The 22705-nt window shown below is 40.7% G+C and overlaps 1 protein-coding gene across 5 annotated transcripts in view; it reads left to right on the top strand.

Annotated features, from left to right (window-relative positions):
- Positions 1-22705, top strand: part of enah (ENAH actin regulator) — a 135928-nt gene that overhangs the window by 72107 nt on the left and 41116 nt on the right. For all 5 annotated transcript variants that reach the window (XM_046060350.1, XM_046060349.1, XM_046060351.1 and 2 more), the window contains exon 3: positions 1742-1919. In XM_046060350.1, coding sequence (XP_045916306.1) covers positions 1742-1919 — 178 coding nt within the window. The remainder of the gene's footprint in view (positions 1-1741; positions 1920-22705) is intronic.

Genomic DNA, 22705 nt, shown 5'->3' with positions numbered 1-22705 from the left:
GTTTAAAACCACAATTAAGCATCTGCTTTCTTCACCTAGGAGCAAAAAACAGCCTTTAAACTTGAAAGAAATAATGATTTGATATTTACACAATATATACTATACTGTATATTTTTTTAAAAAGAAGGGAATTAGCAATAAATGCCTGATTCTATCTGCATTGGAGGTAAATAAATGCCCCAACCACTATCTGAGAACTGTCCTTTTTTGATGGGCCGTTACATTACACACTGGAATTTTGTTATTATGCTGGCACACTTAATCCTGAGATCACAAAACAGAAATAGCCAAAAATCACAAACACTGGTTGAAGTGTGATCTTATCAACTAATTGACTTTGGCCACTTAAAAAAGCAATGGGAAGTGAGTGTCGGGCCGGCTGTGTTTGTGTTAGCAGTTCACACTCTGAGCTTCAGTTTGTGTGGCACTGCTATCATAAGATGCACATTTCCTCTGTTTGTTTTGTTCACTGCCACCTACAATAAGCATCTAGAGTTACACTGGCTCAATTGCTTCTCACATTTCCTGGCTGCTTGTTTTATTACCCAGTCCATCAACAATGAAAGAATGTTTATGTGAATCCCTTCCCGCCTGCCAGAGAAACATTATAATAACCACAGAAATCGACACTAGATTATTTCTTGCCAGGTTAAAACACATTTTGCTGGCACCGGACCTTGTTTTTTAACATAAACTAGCGGATTGGAGACGGACTTTAGCTGTTAATTGGCCAAAGCAATACTTAATATTACCTTTTTGAGGGCTCATTCTCTCGGTTCTCTGTACAGTTTAATCTCTTCATGGGGTTTCTAGAAATCAAACTAACCATGAGGCCCCGTAAGATAAGCTTTCGACCAAGCTTTCCCTATAGGGAAATGTTTTGGATTCTTATTAGTTTGGACATGAGATGACACAGTTATTATGAGATTAAACCACATTACACATCTTTCAGGGTATTTCAGCTATATCCGATGAAAAGTAACAAAATTATGTGTGTGCGTGTGTGGGTTTTTACATCATGCCCACATTCAGTGCCAAACATTCACTGATTATGATGCAGATTAAGATCCTCCAGTGAAAAAATGCTCTTGAAAGCAGAGGTGGAGTGAGGAGAACCCCCTCAGGTTTTGGTACTCCCAGTTTAAGACGCACTTCTCTGTCTCAGTAACTCAAAATAAAGACATAGTGAGTGGATCATAAAGTCACTTTACGAGCAGGCAGGAATGACCTTTCACCACATAATGAGTCCCAGCGTTGTCACTTTGTTTTAAATGAGATTGGAGGCTTTTACTGGGACAAGATCAGGGAGTGTGAGTTTGTTTTTGAATCGTCTTTGTGATTTTGGCAGCTCCTCAGCTTGGTAGCAGGTGGAGAGGTAGTATCCTGACAGAGGAAGAGTGATTGATAGACTGAGACCACAGTACTTTACTTTTATGTGTGTATTTGTGCTACTAAGTCAAACATCTTAGGTCAGTCATGAAACATGCTGTCACAATAAATGTTTCCAAATCTTTTCCAAAAGGCTATTTCCTGTCACTAAACTTCAGAAACATAGCTGTATTGGTCTAGACCGCATGTTGTTCCTGGTGGCTCCTTCAATTACAGGCTTATTTTGAACAGTTGCTGATTGGTTTACTTTAAAAATGCATTGCATTTACATGGTAGTTCTCTTTCATCACTGCTAATCTAAAGGATGTTTCCTCTTTTCTCTACCCAACTCGCTCCTCATGGACATCTCCAGGTGGTGATAAACTGTGCCATTCCCAAGGGGCTGAAGTACAACCAGGCCACGCAGACCTTCCACCAGTGGCGTGACGCCCGGCAGGTCTACGGCCTCAACTTCGGTAGCAAGGAGGATGCCAACGTATTTGCCAGTGCCATGATGCACGCTCTGGAGGTGCTCAATTCCCAGGACACAGGTATTTCTTTCCCACTGTGTGTGTGTGTGTGTTTCTTTTTAAGGTTATTTGTACATTTTTGCCTTTATTGGATAGCAGAGAGGCAGACAGGAAATGAGGGTAGAGATTTAGGGGTGTAACGGTACACACAATTCATGGTTTGGTATGTACCAGTTCGGTTTACTTTCGGTACAGTAAGGGGAAAATTAGTTTGCAAATGTTGGCCTGGTCAGATAAAAAAAAAAACAATTTAAATCTCTTTTGTGAAGTCTAAAGTGCAGTCTACAGTCTGTTCAAATGCCTTGCGTTTGCACTACACTCGTTTCTTTCCTTGTAGCAGTGATCTTCACATCCATGTGGTACCGTTTGAAATGAGTGAACGTTGGCATGTTTAACTTGTTGCCAGAAATATACCCGATCACTACTGAGCAATGTCTGCACGCTACTTTCGTCTTATAGACTTGTCTTTGTCCGTTGATGTATTTCACTAGGAAACCGAAGTGTTCCCAAACAGGAGACCTTAATGATAAGAGAGGGTCTTCAAGCTCTGGCTTCTCTGCACTGGCCGTGACGCTAACTAGCGAGAAGCTGGGCTGACGCAGAGATGTTTTGGCTAAAGTACAAGGCGGAGATTTGGTTCGTCACTTAATATGTTCGTGTGTTCGTATGTGCGTTTTACACCGTTCCGAAAGTCCTGTTCCGAAACGGTCCGGTACGAATACATGTACCGTTACACCCCTAGTAGAGATACAGCGGTATGACACTCAAAAGTTCCTGGTCAGAATTGAACTGGGGTTGTCAGTATGTGGGATGCGCCTTAACCATTTGTGCCCTGTTGTAGTTTAACACATGTACATAACACAGTACTTCACTCTAAACCACATCGACATGAGATTTAGCAATAAAAAAGCCTCTGACATTCTTTTGCTTTCCAGAAATATGCTCATGACAGGGAGGTGTACGTCATAAGTTGGTTTTTATTACACAAACTGTAGTTGCAGACCACACCCATTTACAGTATGAGCAGTTTTTGATCAAATTCGGTTTAAATAGATGTAAGAATCCCACATTTTGTTGTAGGGATATGGCCTAGTTATATTTGATTTCCAGGTTGGCAAAATATTCAGAATATCCAACTATCCAATCCTACGATGAGCTCTATTTTTTTTGTAGTTACCTTGTGAGGATAAAAGACAAGCAGAGATTGTAACACAAGGTCAGGGCTTTTACATGCATCTAATAATTGAGCATTAATATGAAGCAGTTCCTGCAGTTCTGAGTTGTAATCCTGGAAGTCAACTAGCTGACTTTCTAGTTCCTCTGTGTGCAGAAGGAACAGACTGATTTGTGGGTACAAAACAGTCAGAGGCAGGGAGCTTTACCACAGGGGAAGGGAACATTATTTGTCAGCCATTAAAATGTTTTGAAGTAAACAAGAGTTACTAATGGGTTTACCAGAAACAATGATAAGAGGGAAATGTCTTAATTCATCACAGGCAGCTCTCCACAAAGGCTGCACTTACAATTCAACTTCCTTCTTTTCTTAATCCAAACTTTAATTTAGGAAGTTAACGATGGTCTCCTGGTAACCTCGTCAGTTAGTGGGATGATTTTTAACATAACTATTTTTAACATAACTGAGCACGATTGGTGCTCACATCTGCCAATCAGAGATCATTTATATAACCATAGATCTAAGCTAAAAAGAGACAACCTCATGACAAGAGGCTGCTGGTTGACACACAGAGTCAGGAAAGAGTCAGTATTCACGTGACACACGCATGCACATTCACACAGCACTGCCTGATTCTGCCGCAAATGTTCCCAGGCTGGAACTTCAGTGGTACACCATGACCTTGGTATTCTGAAACGTAGCACCCTCCTCTGGCTATGTATCTACATTTACCCGCCTGCTGGAAGGGATGAGGTTAGGAGGGAGGGGGTGAGTGCAGATTTTCATTGTGTGTTGATGCTCCGATTCAAACTCCCATAGGGAAGACTAATCCTCAGCTACCGCATTTGAGGCAGAACTTATTGCTGATTCCTCTCCTCTTTTCTGTTTCCCTCTGCTTATTTTTTTAATCGAGCAAAGACGGAGCAGAGGTTTTAATTGCAGCCTTTCCTGTATGTGTGTGATTTCAACATCCAGATGCCTCACATGACCTGCCATAACCCCACAACCTCCCCTCTACTCCCGTCTCTCCTCCTCTCCTCCCTCTCCTCCTCTCCTTCAATCTGTCTCCTCTCCTCTCCTCCTGTCTACTATCTCTCTTCCTGTCCTCCCTCTCCTCTCCTATCCTCTCCTGTCTATTGTACCATCCTCCTTTCTCCCTAAGCCATGCCACTCGAATCCCATCCACTAATTAACCTGATAGTGACGCTCTTCATTATGCTAATGGTGCTACTAGGTGTGTGTGTGTGTGTGTGTGTGTGTGTGTGTGTGAGGACAAGCGACATGGAGTATCAGAGAGACCGAACAAACGGAGTGACATAAGGACACATTCAAAGAGCGTTAAAGGGAACTTGTCATCCCAAATTTGACCATATACAGTAAAGGCAAAAAGAGCTCAATAGAGAATTGTTCATAATTGTCGGAGTCATGCTTTGTTTTTGCTCTTCTTTTTCCCCAGCAGTTGAATTTATTTCTGAAAAACTGTCGTAATTTGATGCCAGAAACTTCATTAAACCTTATCCATACTTGATGCTAACGAATCAAGCACACAACTGCATTTTAAATCACGAATCACTGCACTGCATACCAGAATACAGATACAAGAGTAAAGGGATACAGATACATAACCACAGTATCTTCTTGTTGCCTGTTGCCTTCCCCGCGTTCCCTCTCTCAGCGGCGCAGTGAGCTGCATACAGAAGCCAGAGGAAGGCGGTAGGGTTTCCCCTTTCACCCCACTGTTTTGCTACTGTATTTCTGTCCTGACAGCTGCTCTCAGTGGCGCCTATTCCACTCGCAGTCATCTGTGGACCTGACAATCCTCCAGACACACGGGGTTCACCCTCCATCACTCACTCAGTGGGTGTTAAACTCCTGCCACATGACAGAGCGATGGAATCAGATCACTCATTTTAGACCTCCATTTGCTGTGTGTGGTGATATGTGCTGTGTGAATGCTGTTAACGGAAGCTTTTAATGATCATTTTAATCTCTTAGCTGTGGTGTGAGCCTTCTGGCTTAATGCCAACATCTTTACTATTAAATAACATGTTCCACATTAGGAGTATTAGGGGGAAAGATTAGAAGCTGCCATCTGTTTGACTTGTTTTATGGTTCCGTGTTGGTTTATGGTGTATGGGAGCAATAAGTGCTTTAAACTGGCTTTTATCTAAAGTGCTTTAGACTACCAGTAAATACTAGTGACCCAATCTAGGCAGCATTCAGACTCTACAGGACCAGCTCAATAATCAGTGGAGACATAAATTTTCTTGTACCAAACCACGGTCAGCCCCAGCCAGGAGGACAGTTAAATGGGACAAGACAAACTGCTGGACGAACACAATCATGGCAGACTTTCCTTCAGCTAGCTTTTCAATGGAGCATCATTTATGCAGCTGCTTTAACCTTTACACTGCCTTCACTTTATAGGGCTGATTTACGTTGTGCAGGTGGCCTGTTCTTTAGTCTTGGACAATTCCCTCTCTTTTCCTGGGCCTGAGAGCACGCCGTGCTGAACAACACACTGATAAGACTAAAGAAATGTGTTTGCTCTAATGGAGAGTAGAAAGGAGTGTGGAGATGAGGAGGAAATGTTACTGATATATTTGAAGTAGCACCAGACATGATAGAAAAATAGAGGTTAATGTAACTGTTGCCTTGTTATGTGCTGAAAATGTAGAGTAAAAAGTCCACATATCTTGAGGCACATCAGGGTGCCACGGCACCTGCCATGACTACATGTGATTCTTATAGCTCTATGTCAGTGCTGTAGTGGGTGGCCGTCACTGGCTGTGAAAAGTGTGTGTGGCTGTGTGTGTGTGAGGTTAGAGGTCTCAGTTGTCATTTTTGCTGCTTGAATATGATGTAAAGAATCAAGAAAGTGCAGAATAATTTATACTGAGACCAAATGACAAAGCAAGCTCCAGGGGCCAAATTTGAGGCACAATAAAGAGTAATGCATTACAACAAAAGGAAAGAGTTTCTCTGATAAGTAAATCTAAGACTGATAAGTTATTCCTGGGATGTACCAGTGGCTCATGGCACCGAAACACCATGTGTAAACCAAGTCCATTGCCTTCCACGAGCTGTTTCCTTTTGTCTACACTTGAATCAAGTGAAGAAATGCGGAAGAAATAACGGAAACCACATGTTAGCTCATCTTTCACCTAAAACTGATTTCTTAAATGCCTCTTCTAACGTGGAATGCTTTGATATCTCTCTTTGAAGTTCTGTTATGAGCCAAAGAAGAGCTTCAAGATTATTTTGGGAGTCAGAGGGGAAAAATAAAACAAGTGTCCACTTTCTGTTGTTGGTGTTGACACAGAAAACCAGGTGAAGGTCACCACATCTTTTAGAATTATTTTGAGTTCCCACATTGGCAGGTAAATGAGTGTGTGTGTCTACCCATCTAAGGCATGAAGGAATGGGTGAGTAAGCTATTGAACAAAGCACAGAATAGTTTCCATCTTAGGGAAGCAAGTGGATGTGGTGACCGTGGACATGTGGAAAGTGTGTGTGTGTGTGTATCTATTAGAGCTCTTAAAATCATGGCACATAAGTATGACTCTTAGGACTGTGTATGTATACAGTATATGTGTGCACTTTTGGCACACCACACACACTAATTACATCATTGAAACCAGTTGCACCTTCACTTCATCCCTGTGTGTCGAATCAGACAGAGAGCAGAGTCTCTTCTTCTGACTTTGGGTTAAGTGACGACATAGTTTCAAAACTGTGAGCTCACACGTGGACGAGTGCAGATCCAGTCACACACACACACACACACACACTGTGTTTCTTTTTTTCTCCTAAAAAGGCTAAAGTAGAGCAGGATGGAAGGCCAGGATCAGGAGAGGGAGGGATGGGTCACAGGCCACCCGGCGTCTGTCTGTGTTGTGGTCTGGCCAGTAATCCTCTCCTGTCAGGTCAGGGCAGGGAGAGGGGCAGATGGAGAGGAGAAAAGAAATGAGGTGAAGAACAGAAACAGCCACAGAGTTTGAATTAACTTTATGATAAGTGGGATAAAGGATGGATTGGATAGACCTGTATATAAATGTGACACGTTTCTCCCTGATTCTCTTCAAGAAAATAAGTTTTGGAAAGATTTGTTGAAGATTCATGTTACATGATCCCACTGACATCCGTAAGCAGTTCATCCTGCATTATGCTCCTCCTCCTCCGCAGTTTTTTTTAATCATGGTCTTGTTGAATAAAGGGTCAGAAAAACAACACTGTCCTGGTCTGACCTGTGCCGTTGTACGGGATGTGTGTTAGTGCCAGCAGCTCACTGCTTATAAAAGCACTCTGTGTTCAAAAGGCTGCAGGAGGAATGTGAGCAGCAGCATGATTGCCTCATCTATCGGTGGGAATGGATGAAGTGCAGCACCCCTGCAGCTAAATATTTATGCCTGCTTCTGTTTTTCTGTCTGTGTGCCTCTATTTCTTTGGCACTCTCACACACACACACACACACACACACACACACACACACACACACACACACACACACACACACACACACACACACACACACACACACACACACACATTTGTGCATGTGTTTGGATTGAACTGTTACAGGTCAATTGACTACCACACAATGTTTTGTTATTTTTACCTGATAAATTTCTGAAATCATGAATTGATTTTCAAAACAAATAATTTCCTTGACTAATCCATTGATAACTGATAAATTAACATATAAGCAGCATTTTAATGTTGTAACGGGTGAAGCTCATTTGAACTACTTTTTATGTTTTTGTGAAGTTTAAGTTATAAATATGTGTCATATTTTATAAACTGATCAAATGTTTTGTACTTAAAATTGTCAAAATATGAAAAGTAAAAGTAATAAAATACAATATTCATAAGTCCAAATTAAAAAGTACAACTACATAGAAACATATCTACAGTAGTTAAGTTAATGCACAATGTACATTTCACCAAACCGAGGTGAAAAGAGCTGGTAATTAATAAGGAATTCATTCTTCAAGCGTCCTTGCCAGATGAGTCTAATTCTCTGGACTATTTGTCTGGACAGCCAGACTCAGACTTGGCAGTACCGTGTCTCCACGGAGACATGTGAAAAGTTGCTAACTGGGGATCATCATTTATTTTCATTCTCTATGGTCCTTGCCAACAGTACGTCATGTGGCTCTAGATCTTGTGAAACCTTTGTGGGCAGGAGGGGTTGAAACCTGAGAGAGCCGGAGGTGCTGAGAGGTAGAGACACACAGAGGGGCACTTCATCCACTTCCCATAGAAACAGCCTGCGTCTCCCGGCCAGAATGGGGGGGTAAAAGGTGTAAACACATAGGGGCACAGCACCACATCAGTCTGGCATGTGTGCTCATCAGACAGCGCGTGATCTAACGACCCCCCCTCCTCTGCTAACCCTCCGTTTGTCCGCCTGCCCCACTTTTCTTTTTCCTGAATAGCCTATGGTCTGTAGCATCAAACCTCAGATTGGCAAAGTGGCAGACTACACACTGCAACACAGCTGGGCAACAGCAGAGAGAGACTTAGACTTGGGAAGAGGAAGAGAAGAAAATACTAGTAAGAGAGTAAGGTTTGGAAATAAATCAGACAGAAAAGGCAAAGGAGTGTGTAAAAGAGTAGCAGGTAAGAGAGAATAGGACAGTGGTGTTCAACAGGATAGAAACAGCAAGTAAAAAAGTGAGACTGAGAAAGGAAAGATAGGTTGAAGAGAGAAGTCCACCAACTTTTTGTATGTTTTCTGACTGCTGCTGCTAGTGACTAAACTGAGGACCCCCCCTACTGCCCCATCACTGAGCTGTCCACAGACATGCCTGCTGCAGCAAGAGTTCGCAGATTTCCCCAGGATCAACAGAAGATCAGTCGTGCTCAAATCATCCTCAGGAGTGAGTAGTCAACCTGCAGGACTGTTGAGGGGGACAGTTGTGCTTACTTTGTGTATCTGTGTCGAAAAGCGAAGCTTTGTGTGGATCGGTTTTGTCTTTGATCATGAACGACATGACTTGGGAAAAAACCCAATTTAAATGCGTACTTTTGTTTGGGTAAACAGATTCTGAAACTATCAACCAATAATTGTAGTCATTTACCAAACAAAACTGCCACTTCCTGGTATTTACTGTAAATGTGATGACCTTTTATTCCTTTTTTGGTCTTTGTTTTAACTGACATTTTATGAAATTAATCAAACATGAAATGATCGCAGCCCTAGTGGTAACAACACTGTATAAAGAGCAGTGTCAGCGATACACCGATTGGATACCCAATCCTTCATTATAGGGATCAGGATCTTAAATACTGACTTTAGTCACTGTAAAGCATAAAAGTAAAACGCATGTTAGTGTACAAACATCTACGCGTATAGTTAAGAAGTTTGGTGTTACTTGTAGCTTACACATGGAAGAATGATCCCAATCAGTTCCACACAGAAGAAGTTGTAAAAATAAATGATGGTATCAGATCATTATTTGGTAACAGCCAATACAGTACAGGTTTCTGAATTCGAATCAGAAGAGAAAAGGTAGAATAAGTTCCGCCCTACTCAGTGTCATCCAGTTAAATTGAATAACACACATGAATGTATTTCATTGCTGCTTCTTATACAAGTAATTATGTGTGTGAAAATCCATGAGTGTGTGTCTCCACGTGTGTGTTTAAACCTTTATTCATTTTGGTCCCACAAGCATTTAGACACATTTCAGCCGGCGAGGCCTCCATGGACACTTCTCCTGATTGGCTACTGAGCCATTCTATAATTTCATTGGTTAAGTTGTGCTCTAGTTGTCATGTAGCAACAGTGTAGGAAGGCCGGAGGGAGGACTGACCGCAGTTGCCATGGTCTCCCGGTCTTTGAAAGAGAGGTTTAAGTTTAATTGTGCATGTGAGCCACAGCACAAATATCTCTTTGTATCTGTCACTAGTGTGTACTGTGTATGTGGATTTCTTTGGCAAGCCATTGTATGCTGCAGTTATGACTATACAAATGCAAAATGCCATAAACAAAAAAAGAAACCGCTAATGGATGACAAGAGGATGTCTGGAATTCTTATGAATAAACACAAGCTAACGCATATTTATACTTGTGTTTTTATATATTGTGGATTTCTTAACTAAATTTTTTTATTGTCAAAATTCTTCTGTTGGCGATGTAAATGTATGTTTCCCATGCCAATGGCCTCACTTAATAGTGTAGCACCAGCCTGGTCCCCGACCTCAGAATAGCTGCCTGCATCTCAGATTCTTCTTCTTTAGTGATTCAAATGGGTCTGGAGTTGGGCTGACTGACAGCACAGACAGTTTTCCTGGTAGAAAAAAATTACAAAGCAATCAGAGTCTGGTTTTGTGTGTGTGTGTGTGTGTGTGTGTGTTCCAGTAAAATATTTTCAGATTATGATTTTTGCATTATATAACCGAGGCTTGCCTCATTCAGAGAGTAACATCTAAAATGATCTGCCGCCATTTCTTGTAACTGAGCTTTTCGATGATGAGACTCATGATCATTTGTTGTGCTTTCAGTCGTAACTTGAAATGATTTTCCATAAATTGAGAAAAAGGATTACTGAGCCTCCATCTGCTACGCCATCTTTTGTGTCGAGACAAATGTAAACAACCATAGGTTTTGTGTTATAGCAGTAGTTGTCTAAAACTGAAAATGGCCAAATTCCAAGCTTTAAAGCCTGGGATTTGGATTTATACATTTCTGCCTATAAAACTCAATTTCAGCTCATAGCAATCATACCAAAACCAACATTCCTACATGTATGTCGTGCCACTGACCAAAATTGTGTATTTGTGGAGATCTCTAGAAGCTTAAAGCTGGCTCCAAAAATGCTTTGACAGATAAAATATCTTTATAAAATATGCTTTTAGCTCTGATGAATTATATACCAGTGGCACACTCCTTCCTCTCCATATTATATGGTCTGCTGCTGTCTCTTGTAATTTAGCGCTGACAAAATCAGCCTTTCCATAATGTATTGAGCTTTCACTGGCAGTTGTGAATGGTCCCAGAGAAGCTGATGGGGCAGATTTGTGCACAGCTGCCTCCTCCTGTGCTGCTCTCTTCATTTCCCCCTCATTTCCTCCCCATTTCATTATGTTCTTTTCTTCTTTTGTCATTGATTACTATATTTTAAGTTCTTTCAGTGAAGAACGCATGTAGCAAGAGATGAGTGAAAGCTACAGTTGTGTGCAAAGCTTTCAGGCAGGCGTGTGGAAGAAATGTCGTAAAGTATGAATGCTTTCAAAAATAGATGTTAAAAAATACGTGTTAATAAATTTTTTCTATCAATTAACAAAATACAAAGAGGGTGAACAGAAGAAAAAATCAAATCAATATTTGGTGTGACCAGTAAGTTTCTCGACCACTGCCTCAGCGTTTCCCTTTTCTTTGTCCAGCACATCTGGAAACCCCTGTCTGCCTTAAAGTCTGCTGGGAGAGACTTTGCTGATGCACTAGAACTACCTTGCTGTGCTCAGTCTTGCCATGGTGTATGACTTTTGACAGTAAACTGTCTTGCAGCATCACCTTGTTAGCCGAGTATTGGCTGTTCCTCACCCAGTTGTATTCCTCCTACACAGCTGTTGCTGTTTCTGTTTCACTTAATGATTGTGTTTCACCTACATACTGAAGTGGTCATCATTAGCACGTTTTGGTATAATTGTTTAATCATACACCTGACCATATGCCTAAAAAAAACCCTGACTTTGGGCAAGTGTACCTAGAAGAATTGATGCTGGTTTTAAGGCAAAGGGTGGTCACACCAAATATTGATTTGATTTAGATTTTTTTTCTGTCCACTCACTTTGTCTTTTGTTAATTGATAAATATATTCTATTAACATGTCTATTTTTGAAAGCTTTTTTTTTTTTCACACCTGCCTAAAACCTTTGCGCAGTGTTGGCCTGCAGTGCTCCTCTTTCTTGCTGTCTGGCTGTATATCTTTCATACTCTGGTTCAAAGGATTTGGTCCTTTTTTGTTGCCATTAGCCTAGCAAGCTGATGATGAGTCATGCAGTAATATATAATTCATGGCAGTATTGGTTTTGTGTGTCTAAAAGATGCTTATGCGTGAGTTGGAGGTAGCAGCTTTTTCCCTGCCTTTATCTCAGAGTGTAAAGATACTGAATATGTCTGGCTGAAATTTGGGAGAATGTGTATAAAATGATGCAAAAGACATCTAGAGCATTTCCTTTAGAGAAAATACTCTATAGATGTTGTAGCTATAAAAACATGGTGTCTTTAGTGTAAATGTTTAACTCAGTGTTAACATCATATAATAACTTTTATAAAGAGCTGGAACAAGCTGATACAGAATGTATTGTATATGATACAGTCAGACAGAGTAGAAGATCATTTCTTTAAAGCTACTAATAGGGAAAATAAAATGGGAAAGACAGATGTTATGACCACTAAGTGTTGTCATATTGGAAACATCCAAATCCAAAGAGTCATGCACTTCTGGAAATCATTAAGGAGCTTGTATTGATACTTCTTTGGTTCAGTATAGATTATTTTGACCCAGTTGTTCTTTGTCCCAAGTCCATGATGAAACTAGCTAACTCTACCCCCCCTCTCCCCCAATTCCAAGGTGAATACCCCAGTGTTTATCTTAACCCTTCAAGGGCGTCTATTAGGCCGGCCCACGTGTTGCCAGGCAGATCTGAAACTATAATAAGTTCATGTTTGCAGGTTGTGTCACTCTGACATATGATCCTCCGCACCTGACACTGGTGTCAGGATCTTCCCTGCCATGTCACTGAGATATTCTAAGAGGGCATGGGTGGGAATCAAATGTCCAGCAGTCATCCATAGGGGTTGAGGACGGCAGCGGTGTACATGTCTGTATCCTACTGTCCTTCTAGACATCCTGACTCCCCCCGAGCCCCAAAATAATCCCCCAACATCTAGAACACAGTGAAGGAGTAATTTGTCTTTTTAATTTTGCTTTTCTAGATGACGAAGTAAAAACTTAATTCACAACCTTAAACGGCTACATGCAGGGTAAAAAATTAACCAACAGAACTCAAAATTTCAAAAATATTAGCTCAGGTATTTTCAGAAATGAATGTATCTCCTTAAAAGCACGTAAATACTTTTTTCTTGTTAATTGATGTACAGAATCAGAATTCATCAGTGTGCATCAGGACATTGGAGGTTTGCTTTGTCAGAGCAGCAGTTTTAAAAGAAATGACATCAGTCTATCATCACTTTACAAGACATACATGCCCTAAGGACATAACTTACCATAAAACTTGGGAGTCTTTGAATCCCACTAAACAAGACATTGAAAGTCATTAAGAAGTCATTGCATTTAATAGCAAAGAGTGTGTGTGAGCTTATAAGTCCCTAAATACTGAAATATCAGCCATAAAAAAGGGTCTGTGGTGAGGTGGTTCAACGTAATGAAGTCGTGGATAAGGGTAACAGAGGTCAGGGTGAGAGCGAGGTAGAGAGATAACAATTGATGGAAGCCAAATAGAGAATTTGTAGGCCTATGTGTGCCAGGTAGCCCATTTTCGTTGGCCATCTGTTTATAATGGTTATTGATGGAGCGTCCTAATCAGACCTCAAAGAACCATTTTACCTTCTACTGCTGGAAACACTGACATCAGCAGGAAGTAAGAAAGGGAGACAAAGCAGCAAAAGAGCCATTAGGCAGGCCCATTTCCAACTCTGTTCTTCATCTTTCTCTTTATTTCTTGATCATTCTTTCACTTTGCCTGCAGTGCACACTGTTTGGTAATCAGTCCACAGTCAGAGGTAGTTTTTTATTTTTAATGTTGGGCCCTTAGATCTTGGCAAATGTCAGAGTAGAAAATCAGAATGTGAAGGAATTTTCCTTCTTAAGGGTAATATCACAGAGGTTTCTCCCAGTCACGTTAGGATTATTGACTGAGCTAAAGGAAGACAAAGGTGATAGCCTGTGACTCCCAAAACAATAAGTCAAACTCTGTCTCTTCTCTCTGTCTGCTTGGTCGACTGACTGACCCAGCTGTCTTGATAAGGATGCACTCTGGGGCGCATTCCATAGGTAACCCGAAGTCGAGATTATCTTTATTTTGTTTCATTACAGACAGACTGACTGCCAGACTGACTCTATTAAAAGTGCTGCATGTGCCTTGGATGACTTAGGTTAACTTATATAAGCGTAGGTAACTTAGGTAAGTCTTGTTTGGAACCAATAGCCAATAGAATCTTTGCACATGTATAGAGGGATGATCAGTATTTTTAGGAAGGATAAATACCCCCCGGCACGAGGTATCCTTCAGATTTGGTTTGGTACTACACTCTGTTCTCACTCTGTACTGCTGTAGCCATTTTTAGAGTTTTTTGAAACTTTCATTACTAAGAGTTGACTATCTCGCAAGAATTTCCTTCACACAGGAGGAACGGGCCAAGAAATCCTCAGAGAAACATATTTGGTCCTACTTTTAGGACTAGGAGCGACTGCAAATCTATCAGCTTTCTTGACCTATCTCAGTTAATATTTTAAAAGGGCTCCAGAGTAGTCCTAACCTGCCAGCAGCTGCCAGGAGCTGCCAGGAGCTGGTGTTCAGGTAAAAACATTCTGTGAGAGGAGAGATGTTTTAGGAAAGCTTAACGACAGTAAGCTTATTAAAAGATATAGTTCTGACTAGAGCTGAATCATGTGTAACTGACCTTGTGCTGGTGCAAAGGACAACACATGCTTTCGTGAGGATCCAATGCACTCACAACCAAATGCTTTTTTGCAATGAGGAAAATGCAACTGTGCAGATGTGATTATTCTTCCAGAACCAAGAATAAACTATGGCAGCTCTCTCAGTGCTTCATAAAGATAATGCGCCTGATAAGGTTTCTCAGTGAGAACAGACTTGTAGTTGAATACAGGTATACTGTAGTCTCTGAAAAGTGAAGACAACGCTGAAGTGCCTTTAACCTGCATTCTATCTAATAGCCAGCAGGGGGCGACTCCACCAAAAAAAGAAGTCCTTTTGGAAGTTTATGAGTAAATGACGCTGCTTCTTTTTGATTTATTAACCCAGTAAACACTTTCCTAATGAGTTTTTGGTCTCAATCGCTAGTTTACTTTTTACTTTTGTAATTTAGGGTCCCATTTAGAGGAAACTAGACAATAAAGCAGGGTATGCTTTAGGATGTGGCTACCTTTTGATTGACAAGTCGCTGCCACGCCAACCTGTCAGACGTAGCAATGTGTATCCCTCCCTAGTTCCAACCCTCTTGTCCAAATATGGTCACTTCCGGTTCCAAAAACCAAGATGGCGATGGCCAAAATAATAATAATAATAATAACTCGAGGCTTCAAAACGTTAGTCCACAACCCAATGAGTGACATCACAGTGACTCTGTCCATTATTTATATACAGTCTACAATGCTATTTTCTGCATTTTGAATATTACCCTTGTCTAAAACAAAATCCGCAACTATCATCATTTCTGCTTTGCGGGTTTTGATGCTTCACTTTAAATTAGCAACTACACACTCTGTCCTAGGAGCTATCCTTCTCCTTGCTCAAAGTCAGTGTAGGAAGCTTCATAAATGTCTTTCAAGTCCTGCTGTGAAGTTTTAGGTTCACTTTCACTGTGATTCTTATAAGGGATTCTGAGATGTTTAATAGATCCAGGCCAAGATCTGATCCTGGCCCATGATCCACATGTCCTACTCTTTGATACAGCAATATATTTCTATGGAAGATGTTGCTACAGACGCTGTCATTTTAACCCTTGGGCGATGACATCGTGAGCTAAATGTGATACTGTATGTGGATTCTGGCTTCACTCTGTCACCCTGTAATCCTGCTGTCTGTGCTTTTACAGGACGATCTAAATAAACCTGGACCTGGACATATGCCTAACGTTCAGCTTCACTTTGACAGAGTGAAGACAGTTGGAATTTCCTTTGCATTTTTCCAGAGGAGTCTCTCTGTGATTGCACAGTGTGTGTGTTATTTAGCTATGAGTGTGTAGAGTTACTGGCTTTATTTCCTACTGGAGCCACACATGCTAAAAATGTACACACTCGTCACACTGTCAGGCGCTTTGGATCAAAGTGCCCACCAAAACAGAGCATGAGCTTCATATATTATTCATAACCACTGTCTGCTTTTTAGGCAGTTTGTCTCTAACAGGCTGATGGATGGACATGTAGGAATGCACTTGACAAATGCTCATCCAGCACAGACAGACACAGAAACACCTTGACCTCTTGACAGGTGACACCGTCAGCTCTTCACGTACAAAAACATGGATGGATGGCAGCTTTGACGACAGGTTGTTTCTCTGCTAGACAAATGGATGGGTGACCCAGTCCTTTACCTCTGTACGCTCATTTCCAGCACTCTACCTCTGCTTTGGTGTTCACTTTGTATTTTTCTCTTCATTTCATCTTCTTTCTCCTTTTTCTCCTCTTTGTCTTGTATTATTCTTGATTGGAGTGTGGCACTAAGCAGCCATTCACAGTCTGGAGTGACTAATTCACCAATCAAAGAAATGCAGCAGCAAAATACCAGTCTGCTGTAGCAGATTACAGACAACATAATCAAACAGCCAGTCTGTAAAACTAAAAGAACACCCCACGTTTACTGTATATATTTTATCACCTTCTTTTCTTTAATTTCCTGGTGAACTGGTAACTATTTCACAGCGACTTCCCATTGAATTTAATTATTTGTAAATGCAATTTTTAACTGCTCTGAGCACAACAAATACAATTCCATTCATCTTCATGTTATTGAGGTGGAGGCAGTCCTACAGGAAATGTGGGTTCTGCACACCAGTATTCAAACTAGATCTGGGCAATAAAACAATAATTCTGATCTGATTTTCCTCAGTAACAATATCTCAAATGTTCAAAAATGTGTTTAATTTGAATCATGGACGAATCAGCACTAGATATTTATTTAGTTGAGGAAATGGGACTGAAAAAAGATTATTTACTCAAGTGTATTTGTTGGAAAAAAGGTTTTGTCATCAGTTGTTTTAGATTTTCTACCTCATATATATTAAGTGATCCAATGTTTCGGGAATGTTTTTCATGTTTTGACCGTAAACAATAGTTTAAAACCACAGTTAACCGTCTGGTCTCTTCAACTTGCACACTGCCTCTAAATCAGCGTCTAAATTTGAATTATATGACTTTTTTTATTGGGAAAACATTATTGGCCATATTGCCCAACCCTAATTCAGACTCAGATTTATTGATACACGGAGAGTTAACTTAACTTGTGTCTTATTCAATACATTTACCTGAATGGCAACAGTCTGCTGGGGCTGAATTTTGCTTCATTGGAGTGCAGGCAGAGATACTGAAAACCAAAGCAATGTGCATGGCTAGAAAATATCTTTCCTTCCAACTTCGGCGACCCCACCCTTTACATTTAATGCTACTCCCTGAGATCTAAATTAATCATTTGGATAAAAGACGTAGTGTATCCTTCACTACATCCGTACACACACGCACTGGTATTGATATTGAGTGCAGTAGCTTCTTGTCCTTCTCTGTATCCAGCGTATGAATAATAGATTGGATCCAGGAAGTACAAACCAGCCGACCAACCCATCAGGTAGAGATTCCCATCACATCCTGTACACAGCTCTCTCTCTCTCTCTCTCCCGCTATTTCTGTCTCTTTCTCTGCCGTTTGCGTTTCGTCAGTTTGGTTTCTCCTCATTCTTTCTCTGTCCTGCTCTCATTCTCCAGCTCTTTCTTTCTCACTCTGCCTCTTATGTTCATCCCTCCCTCCCACACCCTATTCCTCCCTCTGCTCTTCCTTTGTTTCCATCAATTATAATCTATTGGAGAACCGGCACAAAGCCGCGGCAAGCAATTCAGCATCATCTTTAAAGGTGTACCGTCAGGATATGAAGGCATCAAATTTCAGAGGATAAAGAACTTGACCGGCTACTGCAACAGAAGAAGGCGCTAATTGTGTTTAAATTAAAAACAGTCACTTTTTTATCTTTTCTCGGTGCAACTCAAGTTCATAACCATCACTGAGCTTTACATAACTCCAGCAGTGTGGATAATGCAGAGCTAAGGCACAGGAAATTGAACGAAGAACCTCCGAAGCCTCCACTATGGTTTTGTATGTGAGCTCCCAGGATTGTACTGGGCTGGTGGGGGGAGCTGGCAGCAGGATGGTGGTTGAACTGAGGCCTGGCAGCGGGTCACACGGTGCCCCACACGGACTTTGGCGGTACGTTTGCTGCCACAGGAGGCCCACACTGACGCTGACTTCGTGTAGGTATACAAGAGTGATGGGAACAGACTTTTGTAGTTGTGTGTGTCCGTGGAATTTGAAGCTGGAAGACTTTATTGTCAGTTGTGAATATAGGCGTTCATAGATATTCTTGTTAACATTCTTTACCTTGCCTCCGACTGTTTCTTTCTCCTTAGTCCTTTAAACCACTATCAGCTTTGTCCTCCTGCTGAGGAGAAGAAATATTATGAACAGACTTCTTCCCTGGAGAGTATTTTAGTACCAGATAGCGATCTTATGATTAGCTAATAGATTGAAGTACAACCCAATTTCTCTGTGTTCTCTGTCTGCTTTTGTCTGTGACTACCTAGCTACCTCGCTTTAGCTTTACTTCATGCCTTTTCTCTTTGCCCTGTCTCTATTCTTTTTTTCTTCTTTCCCAGTGTTGTGTCTCAGTGTTGTGTCTGATAGTGGATTTGGAAGCGGGCCAGGGCTAAGTGCTGTCGTCGTGGGTCGTGAAATCAATTTGATTGATTGACGAGAAGGGAAAATGTCTGAATGTATGTTTCGAGAAGGTACCTTGCCAGTCTAGTGAGAGTGGTGTTGAGATATTGACCCGCAAGATGCTACAAAGTTACAGTTCCTTGTAGTGAAAGATTTCAGTAATAAGATACAGCAATAAAGCTTGGTCTAATCAGAAAATGAGGCTTAAATGAATGTCAGGCCTGTTGATCTGATTTTAAGTCTACCCTCCTGAGCAGCTTTCAGGGCTGCGGCCCTGCTAGGCTGCTGCCTGCTTTCTGTCATTAGCACATAAGCTCTATTAGAGCAGGCAGTAACACAATTACACCCTCAGGCAGCGGAAGATGGAGACGGGAGACCATGTCAGCAATTACAGTTGCAGATATTGACTGCCTGTGGACTCTGCTTAATTCAATTTCACTTCAGCCCATACAAGGAAACCATCGAGACTGTAATAAGAAGAGATGATTTGGATAATAATGTCAGACAGAGCGCTAGATGTATAAATGGTTTTTATGTGTTCCCTGGAGATGTAGCCAGTGCTGTACATCATTATCTGTTTATTTCATGACATTGTGTAAACCATGCACACGGTTCTCTAACAGAGGTAAGACTGGCTCATATGTAAAGTAGCCTATTGTCCATGTAACTGTGTGAGTGATATTTCAAACCATAAGCCTTCACTTTATTGCTGCTCATATCTGATCTACTGGGTGGCTGCTGAATGATGAATTATAGGATATCAATAGGGCATTGATTGGTGACTATTTAGTAATAATTAAATTATTCTTCAATTCCTTTTATCCTATTAACTGATTAGTCTGTAAAATGTCAGGAGTAAGGACTTCAGCCCCTCAAAAGGTCCCCTTCACACTTAGCACTTAGGGACTGTCTTTAAAACCAAATTAATTCAAATGATATGAGATTAGGATCGACAGTTTCAAATCCAAATCCTTCATTGAATCTCATTAAGTTTAGCAGGTTATGGCAATCCAACTCTATATGAAGTAGAGAAAATGTGTAAATCCTCAGATTGGAGGACCTGAAACTGTCTGAACTTTCATGTGAGAAACCACCGTGGCTGGAGGAGATGCTTTTGGTGGATCAATGTTGCTATTGCTTTCTGAAATGTAGTCTTAAATTTTTTCCTAAAAAAGTTTATCCCTTGACAATTTGTCTTTGACGAGCACATTTTGCAGACCATTTCAAATATCACGACTATATAATGATAATTACCATTTCAGTTGTTTATTTACACGCCTTACTATGAAACTATAAGCATGGATTATTTTATTGATTATTATTGGAGGAAGCTGTGCCATTATTTCTTCATCCTGCTATAAAACAAAATGGATATCAGATTCAGCCACAGTGATGGGTCTGACACCAAACAGCAACCAGCTGTCTCAGTACTGAATAATGTACGTTACTTATTGGCACATAAACATGGTAGTTAAATAAATATAGTTACTAAATAGTAGTAATGGTAAAATAAATAAAATACTAATCCGTCTCTTGTAGGACTATGTTGGAGGCTCAGAACTGAGACACTTCATCACTTGAAGTGGTTTACATCAGGTCCACTGGTAGTTTAGCTCTTATAGGCCTCTGCTTATAGACAGTCTGGTGTTCACACCTTAAATAGTGGTTTTATTAAAATATCTCACTTTTTATATTAATTAAACTTGAAATGCATCATAAAGGGAGATTAAGATTCAGAACCAGTGCAGCAATTTGCAACAATGGAAGATTTTGAGAATTTAAAAGAATATCTTTTTATGAGTTATGTGACGTGTCAGTTGTGCTTTGCCATGTGTGTAAATCTCAATCATCATCATGACAGACACCTGTTAAGTGTGTAGGTGAGTCACCCTTTTACTGAATGGTTTCCAGTCAACAGACACACACAGGGCTGGACATGTTTGCTGCTCAGGAGTGAAAAACGGTTACATAAATGTTGGAGTCACAGAGAGAACGGCACGTCACGCTGGTCTTTTTGCTCTTCCTGGTTTCCCCTGGCCAGTGGTCCACATTACACCACAACACCCCGTTATTTTGGCCCAAAACCAAGTGAATAAACTATGTATGATTTAAAATTGTCATATAATATCAGTAGAAAAGCATGTATTGCCTTGATATCACTAAGGTCACTGTTCCATTAATGATGGTTGTGGGCCTAGTGCTGACTCATCAGATAGGATTTTCTGTGCTGACACTAACGGTGGCCGGTAAACTGGTTTCCAGTAACTCTTGTCATGGTCAGCACTTACACATTATTAACCAAGGTCACACCAGCGGACCACACAATACTTCTTTGTTGTTTGTTTGTCTCAGTTTCCATTGCAGATGAGTTTTAGTTCATCTTTGCGCTCTTTTGCATTTTTGACCAATCAGTCACAGTGTTTCCAGGAGTTTGGTTTTCCTGCCCCTTGGAGCACACATTTATAAGGTGTATTCAAGAAAAGCCATGTTCTTGCATGTCTTATATTTTGCTGGTGGCAGAAATATGTTCCCACTGAGGATCCAAAGGTTTTAAGTTCAACAACTCACGGAAAAAAACGAAAAGAGCTCTAATTCTTTTGACTCAGACATGGCAAACCTTATTTATTTCTCTTGTGGAAAAGTAGCTAATGCCAATACCAATGACGGTGCTAAATGGGGGCAATGTGTGTTAGCGCGTTGGTATTCAGAAGCAGTCGTTAGCCTGGCTACAGCCCAGATTGTGCCTGTTTTATCTCTGTCTGTCTCTCCAGACAGTTAACACTGGCTGAATACTAATTGTAGTAAAATCTTTTCAGCTCCATCCAGATTCAGAAGCCTCTGGTTGGGGTGTGTGTGTGTGCGCGTGTGTGTGTGTCTGTGTGTGCGCATGCACAGAGGGAGAGGGTCCATATGGCGCTGTTCAGGTTTTACAGAAAAGTTAGCTCATTAGCAAGTGTAAATTAGTCAGTGATGTCTGCATGTCTCCTGTTCTTATGCCAGAGGCCACTGAGGGTACAGTGTGTGTAGTCAGTGTTTCACAGTTTATGCTAGGACTGTGCTTTACGTACAAAAGACATTTACCTACTTAAATTTTACCTTTTTCGGCATTTATCTTTTCCTCAAACTCTGGTGTGGGATGTTCCACCCGCTTGGTGAGAAAACTGGATAGATGCACGAACAGAAAGCGTTCTCTTGGACCGGGTCAACTTTCATTGATGAAGTGATATTCACTACTCTGGATATTGAGGTTCATAAAATGAATTATAAAACATTAGTGCAGCAACAACAATTGTTTTCATTGTCAGTAAATCTGTCAATTATTTCCTCAATCTGGTAATAGTTTGGTACATAAAATGTCAGAAAAAAGTAAAAGATGCCCACCACAAGTTGCCTAAGGTAACACTGAAATTGTTTGTTTTGACGGACCAAGAGTCCAAAACCTAAAGATTTTTGCTATCATAAAAGACCAAAAATAGACAAATTTGACAAATAAACCCAGGTCTCAATCAGACACCTTGTCTGTCTGTTTTTTACAGAAGTTAATTGGATGTATAAAACCTTTTAAAGCCCAACGGGTTGCCCACTTTAGCTAGTTCTAAGAGCGTGCATACAAATATAAATGTTTTTGTCAATATGGACACACTACACATTGTTCACAATTTAATCTTTCAATTAATTTAACAGAAATGATGAGCAACAAAGTATAATTCATTCAGACCATGAAAGACAAGGGAGACAATTGTGCCCATTCCTCCATTATTTATATTCTTTTAGTCCTTAAGGTCCACCCGTCAAAAGAATCACAACGGTTTTTCATAAAAATGAATCCAAAGAAGAAGAAGTACTGTAACTTTCTGCTGTTAACCTTCCTAAGTTAGGCTATATTGATCTCTCTCTCTCTCTCTCTCTCTCTCTCTCTCTCTCTCTCTCTCTCT

Source organism: Micropterus dolomieu, linkage group LG10, assembly GCF_021292245.1.
Source record: "Micropterus dolomieu isolate WLL.071019.BEF.003 ecotype Adirondacks linkage group LG10, ASM2129224v1, whole genome shotgun sequence".
NCBI classification, from domain to species: domain Eukaryota; kingdom Metazoa; phylum Chordata; class Actinopteri; order Centrarchiformes; family Centrarchidae; genus Micropterus; species Micropterus dolomieu.
The sequence above is the reverse complement of the archived record's forward strand: the minus strand, read 5'-3'. Positions and strand labels throughout refer to the sequence as shown.